General features: G+C 43.8%; 1 protein-coding gene across 1 annotated transcript in view; it reads left to right on the top strand.

The window, feature by feature from the left end:
• Window positions 1-1,006: 1,006 nt before the first annotated feature.
• LOC104502208 (piezo-type mechanosensitive ion channel component 2-like) overlaps window positions 1,007-19,753 on the top strand; it is a gene marked incomplete at both ends in the record, with an annotated part of 53,378 nt that continues 34,631 nt past the window's right edge. Inside the window, 10 exons of the mRNA XM_010146147.1 lie at window positions 1,007-1,243; window positions 5,039-5,162; window positions 6,616-6,884; window positions 7,439-7,587; window positions 7,963-8,136; window positions 9,457-9,498; window positions 14,189-14,430; window positions 17,475-17,635; window positions 18,552-18,728; window positions 18,908-19,033. Of these exons, the coding sequence (XP_010144449.1) occupies window positions 1,007-1,243; window positions 5,039-5,162; window positions 6,616-6,884; window positions 7,439-7,587; window positions 7,963-8,136; window positions 9,457-9,498; window positions 14,189-14,430; window positions 17,475-17,635; window positions 18,552-18,728; window positions 18,908-19,033 (1,701 nt within the window). The remainder of the gene's footprint in view (window positions 1,244-5,038; window positions 5,163-6,615; window positions 6,885-7,438; window positions 7,588-7,962; window positions 8,137-9,456; window positions 9,499-14,188; window positions 14,431-17,474; window positions 17,636-18,551; window positions 18,729-18,907; window positions 19,034-19,753) is intronic.

Raw genomic sequence — 19,753 nt, forward strand, 5'->3', positions numbered from 1 at the left:
ATACAATATCAAACTAACTATTGAGACACTACTAGCTTTTTCCTTAGTGATATATCTCTATTTTATATGACCCGAATTTGTTTATGAAATTATTTGCTGTGTGATCTGATGCAAGTCCCCCTGACACCATAGCCAGAGGCAGCTCAGTGTGCGTTATTTCTTATATGGGGACAGAAGTAGCATATTAGTGTGTTCACGTACCCCTAAAAGACATCATTTCTAAGAGGGAATGAGCTAAACTGATTGGAATAGTTTTACTTTTCTATTTAAATTGAAAAGGACTCTAAAATGTTTTATTGACAGTTATTCCACAGTTTTACCAGCCTATACATAGCTGAAAACTGATATCACAATGTTAATGAAAAGCATTTAAAACCCCCAATCCTTTTCCCTGAGTGTTTAATAGAGCCGTTGTCGGTTCTTGATTCCTCCAAGCTATAGAAAACGTTCTGTAGTCCTGAGTATTTCGGGTAATCTGCCATGGTTAGCGTAGACCTGATGTTCGGGGTGTGCAGTGTGTGCATTCCGTAGCTTTCCGTCTTAGATTGATGCCACAAATCTAGCACCGTACGGAGTCAGCGTAGTTTTGTACGTCTGTCAGAGGCTTTGAATATAGCAGCTGTGGGATCTGTTTTGTTATTCCTACTCTGAATTCTTTGCCACTAGTTTTGCAAGAAGTTCTGGTGTGCCCAAAAGTTAGTCTGTGTTTTCCATCTCTTTGAGTTTGGTGTAGACAGGAGGAATGAGTCTGCTTACAAACCTTACCAAGGTGCAACAGAGCAGGGTTCACCCTCAGCTCTGGCCTTAAGAATCCATCCACTTTCTTCACATTCTTCACATTTATTGCAGCTGGCCCAGCTGCTGATTACGGGTGAGAGTCTCGGGACGATGAATTCGTGTCTCTAAGTAGAGAAGCATGAATTAAGCGTATCTGGCAATATGCATCGATGTTGTTCCTGTGGATGTACCTGTGAATGCTTCTTCCCCTCTTTCCTCCTCCCACAAGGCGTGGAGCATCACCTATCACAGCTGGTTGACTTTCGTGTTACTGATCTGGTCTTGCACCTTGTGGATGATTCGGGACCGGAGGAAATACGCCATGCTCAGCTCTCCCTTCATGGTTTTCTATGGAAACTTACTGCTAACGCTGCAGTATATATGGAGTATCGAGCTCAAGAATGATGAACTTCCTCAAGTATCTGGGTTTTTAGAAAGAAAGGAACCCGGGGAGTTGGCGTCAAAGGTAGGTGTTACAAACAGCTGAGATTTGTTTGTGGTATAAATGTATTGTGATAAAAAGTGTGGAGCTCTTGGTACTTCTTTAAGAGGGACGCCTTGGTATTCAGTATAACCATGTTCAGTAGCACTTTGAAGGATAAGTCATTAAAAAATAGTGCTCAGAAAATTGCTTCTTGATTCTTAAGCTGATACCAAAACATGTTTCGGACATCTTTGTAGATATTCATGATAATTCTGTAGAAAATTCTTAGTGGATGGAAATCACCCACTTGTTTGGTTTTCTAAACTGGATGCAAAACTAGATGTGATTTTATTGTTAGATTAATACCCATGGGATGTCAGCTCTGTCTCTGGATATGATGGCAACTGCAACTGTGGTGTCAGTGCTCACTCCCTTATGATCTGGCACAAGCAGCACTACATAGCTGTGACTGAGCTTTAAGTCTTTATAGCTGAAGCAGCATGAGTTGGAATCCATTTCAGGTCAGAAACAAGAGAGTCTGCTGACCTCGGTGCACGATAGATTTTTTATTATTATTATTATTTATGTCTTGAAAGCACTATAAAATGCATTTTGTTTGGGAAACTTGCTTTTGGGGAAGGAATGAACATAAAAATGGTGTTTGCTAGAGCACCTGAGAGGAGCGTCTCAGAGAGAGCGTCTAGTTGGCAGTGCTCCCCTTTCACTAAGTGAATCACTTCCCTTGTGACCCCCAATTGCCATTTAAGGTCATTCTGTAAGTGATTCTCCTAGTTGGCAGTGCCCTTTGGACAGTAATTTCTGAGTCTTTAATGCATCTGAAAGTTAGCGAGTGCTGTATTATTTCCCTCGGAAAGGTAGGGCCAGTTTAGTAAGAGAGATAAAGCTCAAGGGGTTCTGCAAGAGAAGTTCTACAGTTCTACAGTTTCTCCCAATGACTTTGTAATCTCTAAGGAGTTTAAACTGCCTTAAACTGTCTTGCTGGGCCCAAAGAGTGGTGCTGAATGGAGTTAAATCCAGTTGACGGCTGGTCACCGGTGGTGTCCCCCAGGGCTCAGTATTGGGGCCTATCTGCTTCAAATTCTTTATGAACGACCTGGATGAAGGGATTGAGTGCACCCTCAGTCAGTTTACATTCAACACCAAGTTAGGCAGGTCTGTTGATCTGCTTGAAGGTAAGGATGCTCTACAGAGGGATCTGGACGGGCTGGATCGATGGGCTGAGGCCAACTGTATGAGGTTCAACAAGGCAGCTTCTCCTTGGTGAATCCACGCTGACTATTCCTGATGATTTTCTTGTCCTTCATGTGCCTGGAAATGGTGACCAGTACTAGCTGCTCCATCACCTTAGAATCATAGAATGGTTTGGGTCAGAAGGGACCTTTAAAGATCATCTAGTCCAATGTTGCTGCCATGGGCAGGGACACTTTTCTCTCAAAGCACCACCCAGCCTGACCTTGGACGCTTCTAATGACGGGGCATCCACAGCTTCTCTGGGCAACATGTTCCAGTGTCCCACTAGCTTCACCTTCCCAGAGATCAAGGTGAGGTTGACTGGCCAGTATCTTCCATCTTGCCCTCCTTGAAGATAGGAGTGACGTTTGCTTTTCTCCAGTCTTCTTGCTGCCATGGGCAGGGACACTTTTCTCTCAAAGCACCACCCAGCCTGACCTTGGACGCTTCTAATGACGGGGCATCCACAGCTTCTCTGGGCAACATGTTCCAGTGTCCCACTAGCTTCACCTTCCCAGAGATCAAGGTGAGGTTGACTGGCCAGTATCTTCCATCTTGCCCTCCTTGAAGATAGGAGTGACGTTTGCTTTTCTCCAGTCTTCTGACACTTCTCCCAACCACCACAATCAAGCAAAGATTGTTGAGACTAGCCTATATAATGACATCAGCTAGCTTCTTCAACACTCGTGGGAACATCCCACCAGGACTCATGAACTTAGGTATGCTCAGTTTGCTTAGGTAGTCCCTGACCTGATCCACTTTCAGCAAGGGTGCATCCTCCTTGCTTCAGACTTCTCGGCAGTCTCTGAGACCGGTGATCCCTGAAAGCCAGTCTTGCTGGCAAAGGCTGAGGCAAAGAAGTCATTTGGTACCTCAATCTTTTCCACGTCCTGTGTCAAACGGGCTCTTGCCTCACTCAGCAGTAGACCCACATTGCCGCCAGCCTTCCTTTTTCTGCTTATGTACTTAGAGAAGCTCTTCTTGTTGCTCTTGACATGCTTTGCCAGACTCTGGAAAGATTGTCCACATCTTTCTTGTAGCCTCTTGAAGCACTGAAAGGCCATGCTGGAGCTGCCTTTTCTCCAGGCTGAACAACCCCAACTCTCTCAGCCTTTCTTCGTAGGGGAGGTGTTCCATCTCCATGGCCATTTTTGTGGCCCTAGTGATGTACCTCCACATCTTCCTGGCCTGTGTGTCCTGAAGAGCCTGTATCTCTCTATTGCGGCTGTGCAAGCCCCCACACCCCGTCTTGGTGATCCCAGCAATACTAGCCCTGCGCAGAGGTCTCCGGTGCCTTGTGACCATTCCCCATGCATTAGCGTACGGGCACTTCAGCGAGGCACCTGGCACGCTTTCCCAGAAAGGATCCGGAATGATTCCCCGTCGTGGTTCCTTGAAGGCACTTTCTTGCTTACAAGCAAATACTCGAGGTGACCCCGCATAACCCCTGTTTTGTTGATAATGAGTTTCCTTTCATTCACATCACCCCAGGCATCCTTTGCTTGTCAGCCGTGGCCATAACTCCCTCTCAAGGCTGCTAGTAACTCCGTCCCTCCCTGGTTTTCCTGGTTTAAAGCCCTTTGGATGGCAGTTGAGTTTAAATAAAGATGTGCCACTGTATTCTGCAGAGAGGAAAATAGAGAGGGATGTACTGTAATTCTTTCTGCATCATTTTCTGCATGCTGTGAGTGTGTTTCCTGTTCTGAAAAGGAAATAAAATGAGTACTGTAAAAAGTGACTAAAACCAGTTCTTTGATCTGCAACCCTTCAAGACCTTTCTTAGAGCCAGCTCGGGCTCTGGCAATGCCAAAGAGCACGAGAAGTAAATGCATTGGGGAGGCTGAGTTAATCACTGTGGAACAAATCTGCGTTTTACAATCTCGAAGGTTTGTGTGGCAAAAGCCAGAGCTCCAGGAGGCATCTGGAGAAGCTGTGACAATTCGCCCAGGCTGACAGTCTTCTGCCGTAGCTCAGCATTGGTCAGTGTCAGTGAAAACAGCTGTCGCTGGCCTTTCCCCCATGAAGTACTTGCACAGTAGATGAAAAACGGGAGAGTTCTTTACACCGTACTAGAAAATATTGATCTTTAAATTGAAGCACCTGAAGTGAAGTATCAAACCTCCTAAGTCAAAAGATTTAGGATATGTGAAACCTTAATAAAGAAAATACACTCACCAGCATGTGCTTCTTCCCTGAAAAAAGGGGGAAATGGACTAAAATGGATAATGGGAATGATACCAAGCAATAGATAATGAGAAGATCCTTAAACTGGTAAGACTGTAGTTAAAAACTGAGTAGAATGGGGTAGAATAGAACCATATAGGTAAATACCTTTAAGAAAAGATGGCGAGTGATTTTATTACTCAGTGGAAAAGTGCATTCAAAAGAAAGTTGTTTTTAATGCAGAATGCTTGCAAAATGACTTAACTTCCACAAAGATGCACTTTGACACTGATGCCACTGTTGCCATTTTCAGGTGGACAGTAAAAACAAAGGCATGAAAAATCTATGAAGAAATATGTTTGTGTTAGTAGGACATAGGATATACAATTAGTCTGTTGTTTTTGTTTTGATTTTTGTTTGCAGATTCTTTTCACAATTACTTTCTGGCTACTGCTTAGGCAACACCTCACTGAACAGAAAGCACTTCGGCTAAAAGAAGCTACTTTGTCTGAGGTCAAAGTTGGGAGTGAAGAAAATGAAGAAAAAGGTAAAGCCAGATCCAATTTAGTCCTTCAGTCATGACAGAAGTTCCAGTTTCTGCATTTCTGTGATGCTGGAAGTAATTGGCAAGATACCTGTTATTAGCCAAGACATTACAAATTCTGCATGCAACTGTCTCTTGGGATACAAAAATAAAACACCTTTGAACTTTAGAAATTCAAATAAGATGAGGATTCTCCTTTCTGGAAAGTAATTAAAATGACTCACTTGAGAAATGTCACGGAACTTCCAAATAATCAGTTTACTCCCGTGTCCGAAACTCAAATCAGCAGATTAATTACCCCGGGAGTTTAACCACAGGAGAAGAAGAGTTTACATAGGAAAAGCCGGTTGCTGAATTCCTGGGGAGTTGTGTCTGTGCATAAACACTTGTACAAAAACATTCCCCTAAACCTTCTTTGCTCTTTTCTTTCTCTCTGGATGCTGATCTCAACAAGATCAACTCACTGAAATGGTAGAAAGCCAGCGCTGGGAACAGCGATGGAGTTTCCCAGTTGATTAATTACAATATTAATCTCAATAAACCCTATGATCAGTGTCAGAGCTGGACACTGCAAGACTTTGCAAGGCAAGAGCAAGGAAAGAGTTTGAAAGAGGGGTGGGAGCAGGACAAAAAGAGTGGGAAAGCCCTTTGGATGCTGAAGTCTAAACATTGTTCTCAATGGGAAGAAAAGTGTTAGAGCTATATGCTAGAGTTTGACAAGCCCTGTCGTCTAGATACTTACTCATGTACTCGCTACAGCAGGGACAGTTATTCTGCCCTCCACGAGCCTTACAAGGTATTAACCTTTTAATGACATCTTACCCTGACCTCCCTACAGGGCAAAAGCTGCTTGTCTTTTCTGCAGTGGCTCAGGTGCAGCAGCAGAAGCTGGATAAGTGTTGGTTTCTTTGAAGAACAGCCTTGTTAGTGCAGCATTTATATTTTTTAAGCTTGTTTGGTTTTATGTTAATGTTCTCTCTTGCTTGTGGTTTATGGAGGTAACCACAATATTCTTTAAAGGATGAAACTCAAGATGAGAGGCTCAAACTCAAGATGGGAGTTTAAACTTTAAACTCAAGATGAGAGGGTGCCGGTGATGCTGGTGGTTTCTTTGTTTTCCAGTTCAAAAGGTTTCTTGCCTGGGAGTGTAGATATTGCCGTGGAAAGTGTTTTGTTATCTATCATATAACCCTTGGGCTTTAATTTTCCGCTACAGCTGCCCACATTTCAGTCAAAGTGAAGATGGGTGTCTGGTAAGGACATAACGCTGTGGTTCCACGAGCAGGTTGAAGCTCAGAGGAAGTTAAAACTCTTTCCCCTGCTCTGCAGGAACATATGACGAATACTGTGGTTTAAGTTTCTGTGTTGCGTGCAGAGATTTTATTTTCCACCCATTTCAATTCTTGCTAAAAGTCCCTGGAACAGATAGAGGCCAAATGTGACTCTGTATTTACAGAAGAGGAGTTGCAAGAGGGAGAAGTGGCAGAAGAACAGGAGGAGGAGAAGGAGAAAGAGAAGGAGAAGGAGGAGGAGGAAGAAGAAGAGGATGATGAGGATGAACAGGATATTATGAAAGTCCTGGGGAAGCTGGTGATGGCTATGTTCATCAAGTACTGGATTTACGTCTGTGGGGGCATGTTCTTCTTTGTCAGCTTTGAGGGTAGAATTGTCATGTACAAAATCATCTATATGGTACTGTTCCTCTTCTGTGTGGCCCTCTACCAGGTGAGTGAGAACTGTGTTAACTGGATTTTGTCCTTGAATAATACAACGGCTCATACATAACTGTGTGACAGGCAAAGTCCACGTAAATTAGATGTGTACAACACACACCCCTGCTCTTGATGCCTCCCCACATCACCACGAGCTTTGGAACCCCTGTGGGAAAATTCTGAGCTTGTGCACGTCCCACCTAGCCACCAGTTTTGGTGACATGTGGTCCCTACAGCTCCCAGATCCCGATGAGTGTGGAGTCCCTCTCCTCCTGGACTTTCATCGCCTAATGGTGATGAAACCAAGTGACTGAAGCTGTCCCTGGCCTTTGTCTGTGGCCATGTCCCAGCAGATATTCTTACACTAAAGTCTGTACTTGAGTTCATGTGCATCAGGAGTAAAAACTGTACCACGAGGAACTGTGGCTGCCATTGGGTGAGCGTTGTTTACTTCAGGCCGGCTCGGAGAGGTGGTGTTCTTCATGGTGGTTTGCCAGTAGAGTGTTGTCAGTATTTTAGCGTCTTTGCCTTCAGCTTCTTTCAGCATCTGCAGTGTGTGATTTTCAGGTGCACTATGAATGGTGGAGAAGGATTTTGAAATACTTTTGGATGTCAGTGGTTGTTTACACGATGTTGGTGCTTATCTTCATCTATACATACCAGTTTGAGTCGTTCCCTGGGTTGTGGAAGAACATGACGGGCCTGGATGAAAGCAAGTGAGTGGTTTTGATTAATTTCATTTTTTCCCTTTGGATTTTTCAGTTCAGTGTGGCAGAGTGGTCTGAGAGCAGTCTGCCTTCTTATGGGGGGAAGCCCATCATGAGACCATCCCCAGGCATAGACGGCTTTAAGCGCTCTGTACGTTTACAGTATCTCTGTATGTTTACAGTATCTCTGTACATTGCTGAGTCCAAGTGCAAGGTATTTGCATTGTGAAACTAACTGGTTTAGAAGAGTTTTAAAAACCGAAACCACATCGCAAGTACCAACCCCTTATTTCCTATTGCAAATGATTTGTGATAATGTCTCCTGGCAAGAAAAAGATCTTGGTGTGCAAAGGCAGCTGAGTGGCTTGCTTTTGTTTTTTCCAGACTAGCAGACCTTGGCCTAAAGCGGTTTTCTGTGGCTGAGCTATTCACACGCATCTTCATCCCCACCTCCTTCCTGCTGGCCTGTATCTTACACCTTCACTACTTCCATGACCGGTTTCTCCAGCTCACCGATTTAAAGGCTGTAACCAGCAAACAGGACAACACTATTTACAGGTAAAGAAACAAAGAAAATGGAGCTATTGGTTATCTGTATGAAACTGCTGTTTCTGACTCCCTTGTAATGCTCAGTGTTTCAAAATCACAATTATCCTGTATATCATTTGTTCCTCCAAAACTTTCACGGCTCTGTCCGATACCCAAAGCACTCTTTCTGGTTCGTGCTACCGTTAACACTGCCTGGCAAGTGACGATCCAGCTGTTTCCTCCCCTCGATGCGATAAATCAGCACTGAGCATCAGCCAACTTGATAGTTCAAAGCTTTGGGGTGAGAGCTCAGCTGACGGTTGTGTAAAGCTAGGTAAGAACTAGCACAACAATCAGAAAGAAGTTGCAGGGACAATTAAAACACAGATTAAAGACTTAGATGTAGATGTGAAGTTTCCTTACGAAGGCACGCAAACTTAGTTTTCTCTTTTGCTTTGAAAACACCAGCGTTCACTCACAGCTTCACCTTTCAAAACTGCTTTTATGGTGCTTCTTTTGCCACGAATAAACAATTTTAAATAAACCGAACCTTAATTTTGCGTAAACAGACGGGACTCGATCGAACTCATTAACCACAGCAGGTGAGAGTTAGTCATGAAAGGAATAGGGAAAGCAGCTCCAGTTCCTCTGTCTGCCCCTCCCCTGCCCATGGCAGCACGTTTGTGTTGAATTGAAGAATCCTGTTAAAATTGATGAGACTTTCACGTGTTAAGATGCTGTTTCACATGAGCAAAGTTTGCAGAGTGACTTTAAGAATAAGGCTCTGCCAGCTGCAAATAGAAGGGACAGGAGCTGGCCACTGGAGCTGGCCGAGCGAGGCACTTCTCCCTATTCATAAAGGTGGCAGAACTGAGTGTCTCAATTTTACACCTGCAAGAGGAAGAAAAATCCCCTGGTTAAGATTTTCCAAGCCCATTTCCTTGCTGCACTATGACTTTCAGAGATACAGACTTACAGTGTGGCAGAGATAAAGGCTGTGAGGTAGATAATTTCTGTGGTATGATGTTGTATCATAATTACCTTTAAATAAAAAAAAAAAAAAAGAAAGAGGCTGTTCTCCCATTTGGGGGTTGATGAAAAGTGTCTGTAGTTCTCACTGGATTTGCATATGGTCCAAATGTCTAAGAACTGCATTTACAAGCTTCCGGGACTTTTCACCTCGTGGTGTGTATGAAGCTGTCAGATTGTGCTTTGTTATAACAATGTGTCTCTCTTGGTTGAGGGGAAAGTTCATTCATTCCTATTTAATGGTTTCCTTTTCTCTCTCTCTCTAATTCATTTCCCATTTTCATCTCGTGCATTCTCACGCTTTCATCTCCCACCTCATAGCCATGCCAAAGTCAATGGCCGTGTTTATCTAATAATTAATAGGTGGGTACTTCAATTCTTCCTTTCCTTTGAAAAATACCTGAGCGTTTTTGTTACTTCTTAATTGCCCTAAGACAAAGAATGTTCCTGCTGCACACTACTGTGAAATAGGGAGATAACGTTGTTTGGGTACTGTAGTCCCCTAAAGCCCGTGAAGCATTTAATACATCTCTCCTGCCTATTTATACGTTGTGAGTTCATCTCCCAGCTGGGAATTCTTCTCTCAAACTTTGCCCATGCCTCAGTGGAGGAATAATTGGTGCTACTTGTAATTGGCTGCAGACAATAGACTTGGTTGAGGAGGCTCGTTTATCTACCCTTTGTTTGTGCATGGAAGATGCATGTCTGCATGTGCGCACATACACCCAGACACGTCCCTGTCTTCCTCACAAGCACCTAAGAGATGGAATTGGAATGTACAGTATGTATTACGAGATTTCCCAATCCGGAGACCGGAACATGCCGTACGCAGAAACCACTGCATGCTAAGGCTGTTCGTGGGCTGAGTGCTACAAGGATCCAAACTGCAAAAGCCCATATTGCCATCACCGTCATCCGTTACAAATGGCATGTTGAAGATAGTTCCATAAAGTAGATTTATTTCAAAACATTTGACTGGAATAAATGTGGGCTTTTGTTTAATCACCTCCGAGAAAAGAAGGACTTCTGAGTTTGTTGTTGCTACCGATTATAAACAGAAAAGCCAAGAAAATCCCTTGTTTAGATATTTGTGACTACCTGCTCTAACAAAAAGTTAATTTATGTGGCGTGTTCACACTCCTCCTTCAAATGTTACCACATAGTTCAGGCCAGGGTTCTTAAAAGTTCACCAGAGGTGGAAGCTGGTCTGTAGGAAGCCCATGTGTCAGGGAGCAGCAAGGGCGCCCAAGCCAGGAGCTGAGCAAGGGGCATGGCCGGGAGGCAAGGCTGCCTCTCACCCGTAGAGAGTCAGTAACGGGAACCAGCAAGTGAAGGTGAGGGTCAGATCCGGAGACGGTAACAAGGGTTAGCCACAACCTGGTGTGAGCTCCCAGCAAGTCCGTGGAGATGAGCCAGCTTGGTAGCAAAGGCAGGGAGCCGAGCTGGGTGTCAGGCTCAGGGCCACGGGGCAATGGGAGCAGGAGCAATGTAAGGGTGAGAGACCCAGCATGAAAACAGCTCCCAAAGAATGGAGAAGGACCCTTGTGCTGAGGCTTCCTGGCCGGTCCCCATACCCTGGGATGTATCAGCCAGCTGGCCGTGGAGGCAGGCAGCAAACACCCTTGTAAGAGCAGGGAAAATGCTGAGGGTCCTGCCAGCAGAGGTCTGGCACTGGGTGCTGGGTGTGAATCTTCAGGGGATGGGTCACTAATGTTCTTTCTGTTATTATGGGTGTGCGCGGCAGGTACTTGAGAGAGAAAGTTTCAAGCAATTCATAAACCGATTGCAAAATCTGTTGTCAAAGGCAAAAGATACTTCATAGTGCATCCAGAAAATTGTTACTAGTTAATCTTCTGCTCTAGCACGTTACAAATAGGTGGAAGTACTGGAAGTCCAGCAAGACTTGGGGCACCTGCCTGATTTTAGTGCCTCTAGAATTGGTTTCATGCACAAAACTAAATCTACTAGTATACTTCTGATTATTGATACTGTATTTAATGAATTTGAGGGTAAGAAATCATAGAATCACACACTGGTTTGGGTGGGAAGGGACCTTCCGAGCTCACCCAGCCCAACCCCCTGCAGGGAGCAGGGACATCTGCACCCAGAGCAGGGGGCTCAGAGCCCCAAGGGCCAACCTGACCTGCCATGGGGCCAGCCATGGGGCTGCTCCCACCTCTCGGGGCAGCCTGTGCCAGGCTCTGCCCACCCTCAGCAGCAACAACCTCTCCCTTCTCTCTGCTCTGACTCTCCCTCTGTCAGTGGAACCACCAGCCCTTGTCCCCACAGCCCCTGCTGAAAAGACTGTCCCCATCTTTCTTATAAGCCTCCAAAATAAATACCCCAGTTAAAAGCATTAGTGGCAGTGGCTGTACCTTCAAGGCTTGTTGTCTGCATTATTATTTAGTTGTTTCTCTTCCTGAGTATCAACCACAATACCTCTGTGTTATTTTGGATAATCTCCCACCAATATATGGTTTCCAGCCTGAAGTTACAACTGACTAGCTGTGAAGCCTTTATGGGTAGCTTGTCTTAGATACTCAAACTAACGCGGTTTTTATATCCTAATACTTCAGTGTTCTCTGTTACGGGATATCATGTGAAATTGCAGTGGAAAAAAAATTCTAAAAAGAGGAAAAACAATGCTGGCAATAAATTAGGAAGTTTGGAAAGAAAGATCCCAAGTAGACTAACTTTCTGAATAGTGGAGAGGGTTTTTTATCAAGCCTTGGATCTCCTGAGCACACAGCCCCATGCTCGAGCTTACCAATGTCCACAGAACTAAGCACCAATGCACTGAAAACAAAGCTCATACTGAGGTTTTATTGGGTATATATATTGCTTGCACCCATCGTTATAACCCCTTCACCTTCTGGATCACCTGGATGCTAACGGGAGTTATATGAATAAGAGAAAGATGAGTCCTCTCAGGCAAAATCCCGTAGGGTTACTGTGTTTCCGTCCAGTTTACACTGAGGTAAGTCATCGAGTCCTTGATTTACACCAGTGTGGATGTAGATTTTTCCACTACAAAAGTCAGTTGGGGAGATATCTCATTAAAATGCAATTGTGCACGTGCAAAACTTGTCTGATTTATATGGAGACTTTAATTTCATGGGGCATTGCCTTTTTGATGAGCTCTGATGATTTAGAGTAACTGAGGATCTTCGTAACAGTTGAACTGAACTGAAAATTCATTCCCTCTTCTTGATACATGACCCTCCTGCTGGCGCTATCAGAGTTTTAGGTAGATAAGCAAAAATGCATTATATCGTTTTAGGGAATATTATTATTTAGTCATTTTACACAAATTTAAGTATCATTTTGATATATACATTAGCTTAAATATGAAAATAAAGTATATGAGACAAAAAGCCCTATTTTCAGTAGCCAAAGCTACTGAATGTAAGAGATTTTCAGATTGTCAGACACTCAGGTTCATCACCCAATCCATGATGGGGGATCTTAGTAATTCTATTTATTCAGTGAGATTTTTTTGGTGCTTGTCTGTTTTGTTAAATTCTGCTTTTAAACCACCTCTTCTGCTTTTTGGTGCTTGCAATGGTATTTCTGCATTAGGAACGTTTAGTCAAATTTCTGTAGTTTTTCCTTCATTTGAGCTGCCAAAGTTTCCATCACAGCTCCCAAATGTTTGAAAAATAATTCTGCTTGTTTCTCATTAACTCTCAGCATATGCTGTTATTTTTTAATGATCAGATGGATAAATCTAGACTTTTCAGTCTCATGAACTGTAAAAATCCCTGTTAGAATTGGCAGAATCTCCTGTCTAAATAGTAACACGCCAGAATTTCATGTCATGAAAAACAAATCCCGGAGACAGTAGTGTAGTTACTTGCATTAGTCCAGGAGCAGTCTAACAAGTGCTTGAGGTTATGTGGAGTCGTTTCAATAGCATAACTATACATTTAGTGACCTGGTCAGATAGATAGGCGCTTGCCAAAGGGAGTGGAGTCTGACCAGCACGTCTGGGGAGGAGAAAACATCTGAAACCGCAGGCGAATGTCTCTTTTCTCAGTAATGAAAAGATAGATACTGAATAAATCTCAGAAAAATAGGCACCGTGGCAGTAGATAAATACCATTTCCATGTTATATCAGTCATATCCCCGTTTTGTTAGTCTGAAAATTGCTAACTGATTTAGTAAGAAATAGTTCAAAATCTAAGAAAAATTCCCTGCGAGATGTAGGGGAGAGAGAGAGAGAACAAATGGCACTGTCAAAGACCGACAGGATAAAATACACTGAAGCCACAGCCATAGGATTTTTGCATTTGTTTCTTCCCAAGCCTATAGTGGAAGAAAATTTGCAAATTCTTTGGCTTCCCAGCTGCCTCGTTCAAAGGTGGAAATACATTTACAGCCTCGGTCAGGTACTCGTGACGGTTCGGCGGCTTTGCTGGCGGCATGGTGCAGCGCTGGTTTAGCACTGGTGTAAACAGGTTGCCCCCTTTCCATCTGTGCTGCAGTTCCATGTTTCCTTCTGGAAGCGCCCTGTGAATGTCATGACGGCATGCTCTTGGCATCAGAAGGCTTCTGCAGGTGGAGCAGGAGAATGCTTTATGACTCGTGATATAGCATGGACGTATTTGTCGATGACCTTCTTCTGTAACCCCTCTGTTCTCATCTCCCTTTTTCTTTCTGTTCCAATTACTTTGAGCAGCCTCAAGAAAAAAATACCAAACCACCAAAATGAGTAAGTCCCCTATGAAGTCATGAAATGTTTCCTCTTAAACAATGTCATTTCATGCTTCTACATCTTAAACTCTGACCATTTTCTCCAGTGGGGAAAATGTCAAGTTTAAGTGTCAGTACCACTCATTACTAACCACTAGTATCTGAGTGAGAAGTAGTTACTAATACATCCCAACTCAATTTGCAGTGTGTGCTTGGAGAAAGTACCAGAATCATTAACTTTTCCACTTCTAAGGCATTTTCCATGAACGGTTTATTTTTTCTAATTACACGTCTCGAAAGCGAAAAAGCCTTGGAGGTCGTTACTGCTCAGTTTGCTGACATGCTGCTATTTACCAACAGACTGGTGCACCAAGACGGAAGCCTGCCTGACCTAACCATGATGAATTTAACAGCCAGCAGAGAAAAGGAGGAGGAAAAAATGCTGGAAGAGGCTGGTGAGAAAAGAATGGAAGAGCCAGAGGGGGAGGGAGGGAAGGGGAGGGTTGAAAAAGGAAAAGAAGAAGAAAAGGAAGATGAGGACAAGGAAGATGATGATGAAGACGATGAAGATGACAATGAATCAGAGGAAGAAGAAACTACAGGTAAGCTCTGCAGATTGAACATTTTGCCTTCCACAGCCTTAGTGGCAACAGATGGTTCATTCTTGGTCATCCCTGCTCACTTCAATCATCAGGTTTTCCTTCTGACTTCACATACAGTCTTTCCCAGCGGAGCCTGAACGGAGCAGATGGCTACTTGTCAATTATTCAACAGCTACAGACTCTTCTAGGAAAAGATCATACTGTTTCTGCAGGATTCTGAGAGGATCAAAACAAAAGAAATCCCTCCTCTTTCTTCTAGGGCGTCTAGGTTGGATTAATAGGAGGTTACCCCAGATTCTAACTCCGTTTAGAGTGGAATCTCTCTACACTAAAGAAAATACACACACCTATTTAATCTCTGACACTGCATGCTTCCCAGGCGCGCCACTCCAGAAGTCCCAATGGCTTTGCTTCATTATTCATGTGCACGTTAGCATTGTGTTTTTCACTTCTGAATATGGAATGTGTAACTGATGCCAGACGAGCATAAAAATGCTTAAGGGCAGACGTGTGTGAGGCTGTTGTTGCCATCCTTGATATTGCTCGGATGAACTCCTCACGTGAATTATTTCAGTAACTCAGTTTGCAGCCACGCGTGAAAACCAGGGAAGGGCTTGTAACACCCAAGGAAGCTGTATCGCCTGGAAATGGCCTTACTACAGATGAACTTGCTCATGCCGATATTCGCAGGACTGTGACACACAAATAGCGACTTTAGGGTCTTTGTCGAGGCAAAATGGCAGCGCTTCTGGCTTAGCTGCCCCAGGAGAGCAGAGCTGAAACTATTTGTCTTTCCTGGCCGAGATGTCTTCCCTCACAGAGGTGTTCATGGGCCATGGAGACCTTTCTTGGCCAACTCTCAGGCAGTCTATGAGGAATGATGAGTTTGTTGCGCTCCGGCCAGTCCTACATGCTGGAAAGCCTTGGGGACAGAAGCCAGCTGTTGGAGGTTACCCTGTGCAGTGACACATGCAAGCAGGGACATGGGGAGCTGCAGCCCTCTCCCTGGGTCCATTTCTGAACCACAGTGAGCTGGGCTTGGCAGCAGCATGAGAAACTGCTTGCCATGGGTGGTCAATCTTTAAGCTGTAGAGTAGATGTATTTATTGCTACCAAAGAGTTACGTCATTTTTATTTAGCCGTGTGGCTAGAGTTTTAACATCATTTTAGCAGAGAATCATCATAGAAACAGACTGGTTTGGGTGCGAAGGGAACTTTCAGGGTCATCCAGTTCAACCGCCCTGCAGGGAGCAGGGACATCTGCACCCAGAGCAGGGGGCTCAGAGCCCCAAGGGCCAACCTGACCTGCCATGGGGCCAGCGATGGGGCTGCTCCCACCTCTCGGGGCAACCTCAGTGTAAAAAAAAATGCCTCCTTCTCTCTAATCTGAATCTCCCTCTTTTATTTTAAACCCATCACCCCTTGTCCTGGCACAACATGTTCGAGTGTGCAGTTCATCACACAGTGATGTTCAATTTTTTTAATGGACGTGGCAGGCTTGTATTTTATCCCCGTCCATGTAGTGCCTGGACATGCTGGACAGTACTTTAGGTCCCCACAGTACCTCACCTGCCCTGTTCACGTAACTGGCACTGTCTGATATACGTTGCAGAGTGGTAACTCTGCAAATGAAAATAATTGCAATGAAATTATGAATGAGAACATCTAATTCTATAAAGACTTTTCAGAAAACACACTCATGCTTATAAAAGCACACATGAAGGATTAGAGTTCTGTAGCTTAATTATTTTTCAAATGTAATTATTTAGTCATGGCATTTACATCACTTGGCATTTTTATTAGCATTTTCTAACTTGTGGTTGGAGAAGAAGGGTAGAGGAAAAAAATAATTGGAATTTGCTTGTCAGGTGTTCCAAAATTCAGCTTTTTCACACGAATGTGCATGTGTTTTTTCACACAAATATGCACTGAATAACCATCTTGGTTTACTTTATACATTAAATAACCACATAAGCATAACCACATACAAAGCTGGTAACTCCTTTGCATTTTTGCAGCCCAGACAGCGATGCGTTTTGGTGTCGTTTACCAATGTTCCCATCCCTTGGGTTAACTTTAAGAATGTTCTCACAGCATGCAAAACCCTTCCTAATCTCCAAAATGCTTCTGAAACCTCTAATACAGCGTGAAGCCTTTATTGTAATATGTACCAGCCTGGTGAAACAGTTTTATACCAGCCCACAAGCAAATGCGGCACTTGGGGAGCACTGTTCCGCACACGTAGCGTCATATATTCTCATCTGTAATAGGTGATCGTGCTTGCTCGCTGGGGTGTTGTGTAGGAGGATGGCTTTTTTAGCAAAATGCTCTCTGTGAAGGGATATGTTTGCCCAGCTTCAGGATCTTAACTTGCTAAAAGTCCCTTTTCAACCGAGGGAATTATTCAACTGGACAGCAATTTGCCTTGCCTGTTTTAGAGTCTGCTCTGGGGTGGCACCAGTCATGCTCTGGAAGGGCCCTTTGGATAACTCTGATGTATAAAAACATCTCTAGTACAGCTGTCCAAACCCCTGTGACAAGAATCCTGCTCCTCGTGTGCCTGGATCTCTTCCAGGTCGGCTGAAAAGCGTTCTGAATAGCAGGAGTTTGTGCTTTCTGAAAACACACTGGGTCCACAGCTTCCAAGCATCAAATGAAATACTATTCTTTCTGAGCTGGATAAGGGCTGGAGCCTCTCTGATCTTGTCCCTAAGCTTAGATCCAAAGATACTGGGAGGAAATAGAGCCCAAGAAGGGCTTGCTAGAGAGGAATAAAAGCAGAATTTGCAAGGGAAGCTACCACCGCCACTTCTGCCGTGAGGAATCCTTTCAGTGATTGTGGGTTAGAGGGGAGAACATCACAGCTAAGTGGGCCTGACCCCCACTTTGTCTTATTAACCGCTGAGCCCTACCTGTAACCTCCTTATTGTCTTACTCTAATGCCCAGCAGAGCAGAAAGCTCATTGTTGTCTAGTGGAGCATTCCTTTTTACAGACACCTTCTGTTTTTCTCCTCCCAATGGTTCTGCTTGAACATCTCTGCAGACTTAAGGAACAAGTGGCATCTGGTGATCGACCGCCTTACAGTGCTGTTCTTGAAATTCCTGGAGTACTTTCATAAGATGCAAGTCTTTGTGTGGTGGCTGTTGGAGCTGCACATCATCAAAATCGTTTCCTCTTACATCATCTGGGTCACAGTGAAAGAGGCAAGTGAACACCCGCTGTCAGAATCTTACCCATGGAGGAGGCTTGTCAGCGTCTTCTGTGCTGTGGCACAGGCATGTGTGGGGAGACGCCGTCCTCGTGACGGAGCTCGCTGAAATTGTGGGATCAGCTGGGCTTATCAGCTGCCGGGGACCTGCCTTGACATCATCTTCCACTCAATCTGGCTAGATATTCTCAGCCCTCCACTTTTCCTCAGCTATTAAGGTTTTATTAGTTTAGAGATGCAATCCCTCCCCAGCTCAAGGTGGCTGTGGGTGACATCCAGGGGTGGAGGGTGCAGAAAAGGGGTGGGAAGGGGCATCTATGAAAATTACGTAATCTGGGTCTGGTGCTGAAGAAACAGGAACGTGGAACTACGCCTAAAGAAAAAGGGGAGCAACGCTTTAGCTGTGCCTTTGGTGTGGGCAGCGTGAGTGCGCTACCTGGCACAGCCGTTCCTTGGACAGGGTAGTAGGCCAGGATTCACTAAACGACAAAATAAAAAATCCTTTTTCTCACGTCTTTGGGGGAAGAGGATGAAGGTGGATTCCTCAGACACACAAAGCTGCAGCATCTCTTCTTTGTTTCATGTGTACTAACGCAGCGGAACCTGCGTGCGGTCCTTCATATTTCATGTCTGTCTGTGAGGTGGGGATGCAGTTTTGTGGGTCTAATAGTATTAATTTTCCACAGTTGGTTCTTCCTAAACCAACTACTAAGTTTTTCCTTCCTCAGTTACCACTTTGTGTCTGTGTTATTGTGAATATCGTTGAAATTTTTTTCGGTATTTTTCTTGGTTTCTCTATGTCTTTTTCTTTTGAATGATTTTTTTTTTTTTTAAATTACTATGGAAAAGGTCAGATTTTCTCAATTCTCTTGTTACTCCATGTAATTTCCATCCTGTTTTTGTGTTTTCAGGTGTCTCTGTTTAACTTTGTGTTTTTAATTGCCTGGGCTCTTGCTTTGCCATATGCTCAGTTTCGCCCATTGGCATCAAGTATCTGCACTGTTTGGACATGTGTGATTATTGTCTGCAAAATGTTGTACCAGCTCACATCTATTGAACCCAGCACTTTTTCCAGTAACTGTACCTTGGTGAGTACAAGTGCATATTAAAGAGGTTTGACTGCTGCCTTCTTCAATGAAGAAGAGCAAAAGGAAGCATATCACGTACTGAAACCTACAGTTCACCTGATGGGTTGTTGTTGATTACCATTCCCTGCCCAAGCAGCCTTAAACTCATTTTTTGATGAACTGTTGTGTTTTCTTTTTAGCCAGGAGAGAACGAAACTAAAGTCAATTTAGAAGAGCTCAAAACCTCGGTCCTCTACAGTGGGCCAGTCGATCCTGCAGAGTGGGTTGGATTGAGGAAGTCTTATCCCCTGCTTGTCTACCTAAGGGTAACTTCTAAAATTCTCTGTATTAAGATATTCTCTTATTTGTGATAAAATTAGCAGTGTCTTTGAAATAAATCATTTGCCACGCAAAAAAATGTGATGCAAGCCATTGATAACAGGGATGTACGGGGGAAAGAGACAGCAGAAAGCCGTATCTGTTGCACAGGACATTTCCAGAAGGGATTCAGTACTAATTAAGATCATCTCCGTGTAGAAGTGTGGCTCTCTGCCCGTACCATCTGTTAAAAGCACTCTAAGAAATGTGGTATTTAAGAACTCTAAGTAATTAAGAGGTACCTCGCTTCCAGGTAGCGAAGGGTCTAATTGGAGTAATTGCCTTGAATGACAGTATATGCTATAAGCAGTTCATTTCTTAAAGTGCTTATTCCTTCGCCGCAGCTTAGAAAATGTAATGAATTAAGAGAATAATTCATTCAGACACCAGTAAATGGATGTCTTTTGTTTTTTCTTCTTGTTTTTGGTTGAAGCCTGTGAGCAATATTTTATTATTCCTGTCCTGATTAAAAAACCCTACTTAGACTAAAAATGTGCCAAGTCCTGAGGGAAAATTTGCATGGCTCTCTTTAACTCAAAGAACCTCCAGAATTTTGTATACACAGTTGAAGGTTGTCAGAAATTTGTGGACTGAACAACAGCAAGTTTTGACCCAACTAGATTTATTCCTCATTTTTTCCCTGAGAGATCACCTCGGTTTGTGTAGGG

This window comes from Buceros rhinoceros, unplaced genomic scaffold (assembly GCF_000710305.1).
Source record: "Buceros rhinoceros silvestris isolate BGI_N320 unplaced genomic scaffold, ASM71030v1 scaffold10662, whole genome shotgun sequence".
NCBI classification, from domain to species: domain Eukaryota; kingdom Metazoa; phylum Chordata; class Aves; order Bucerotiformes; family Bucerotidae; genus Buceros; species Buceros rhinoceros.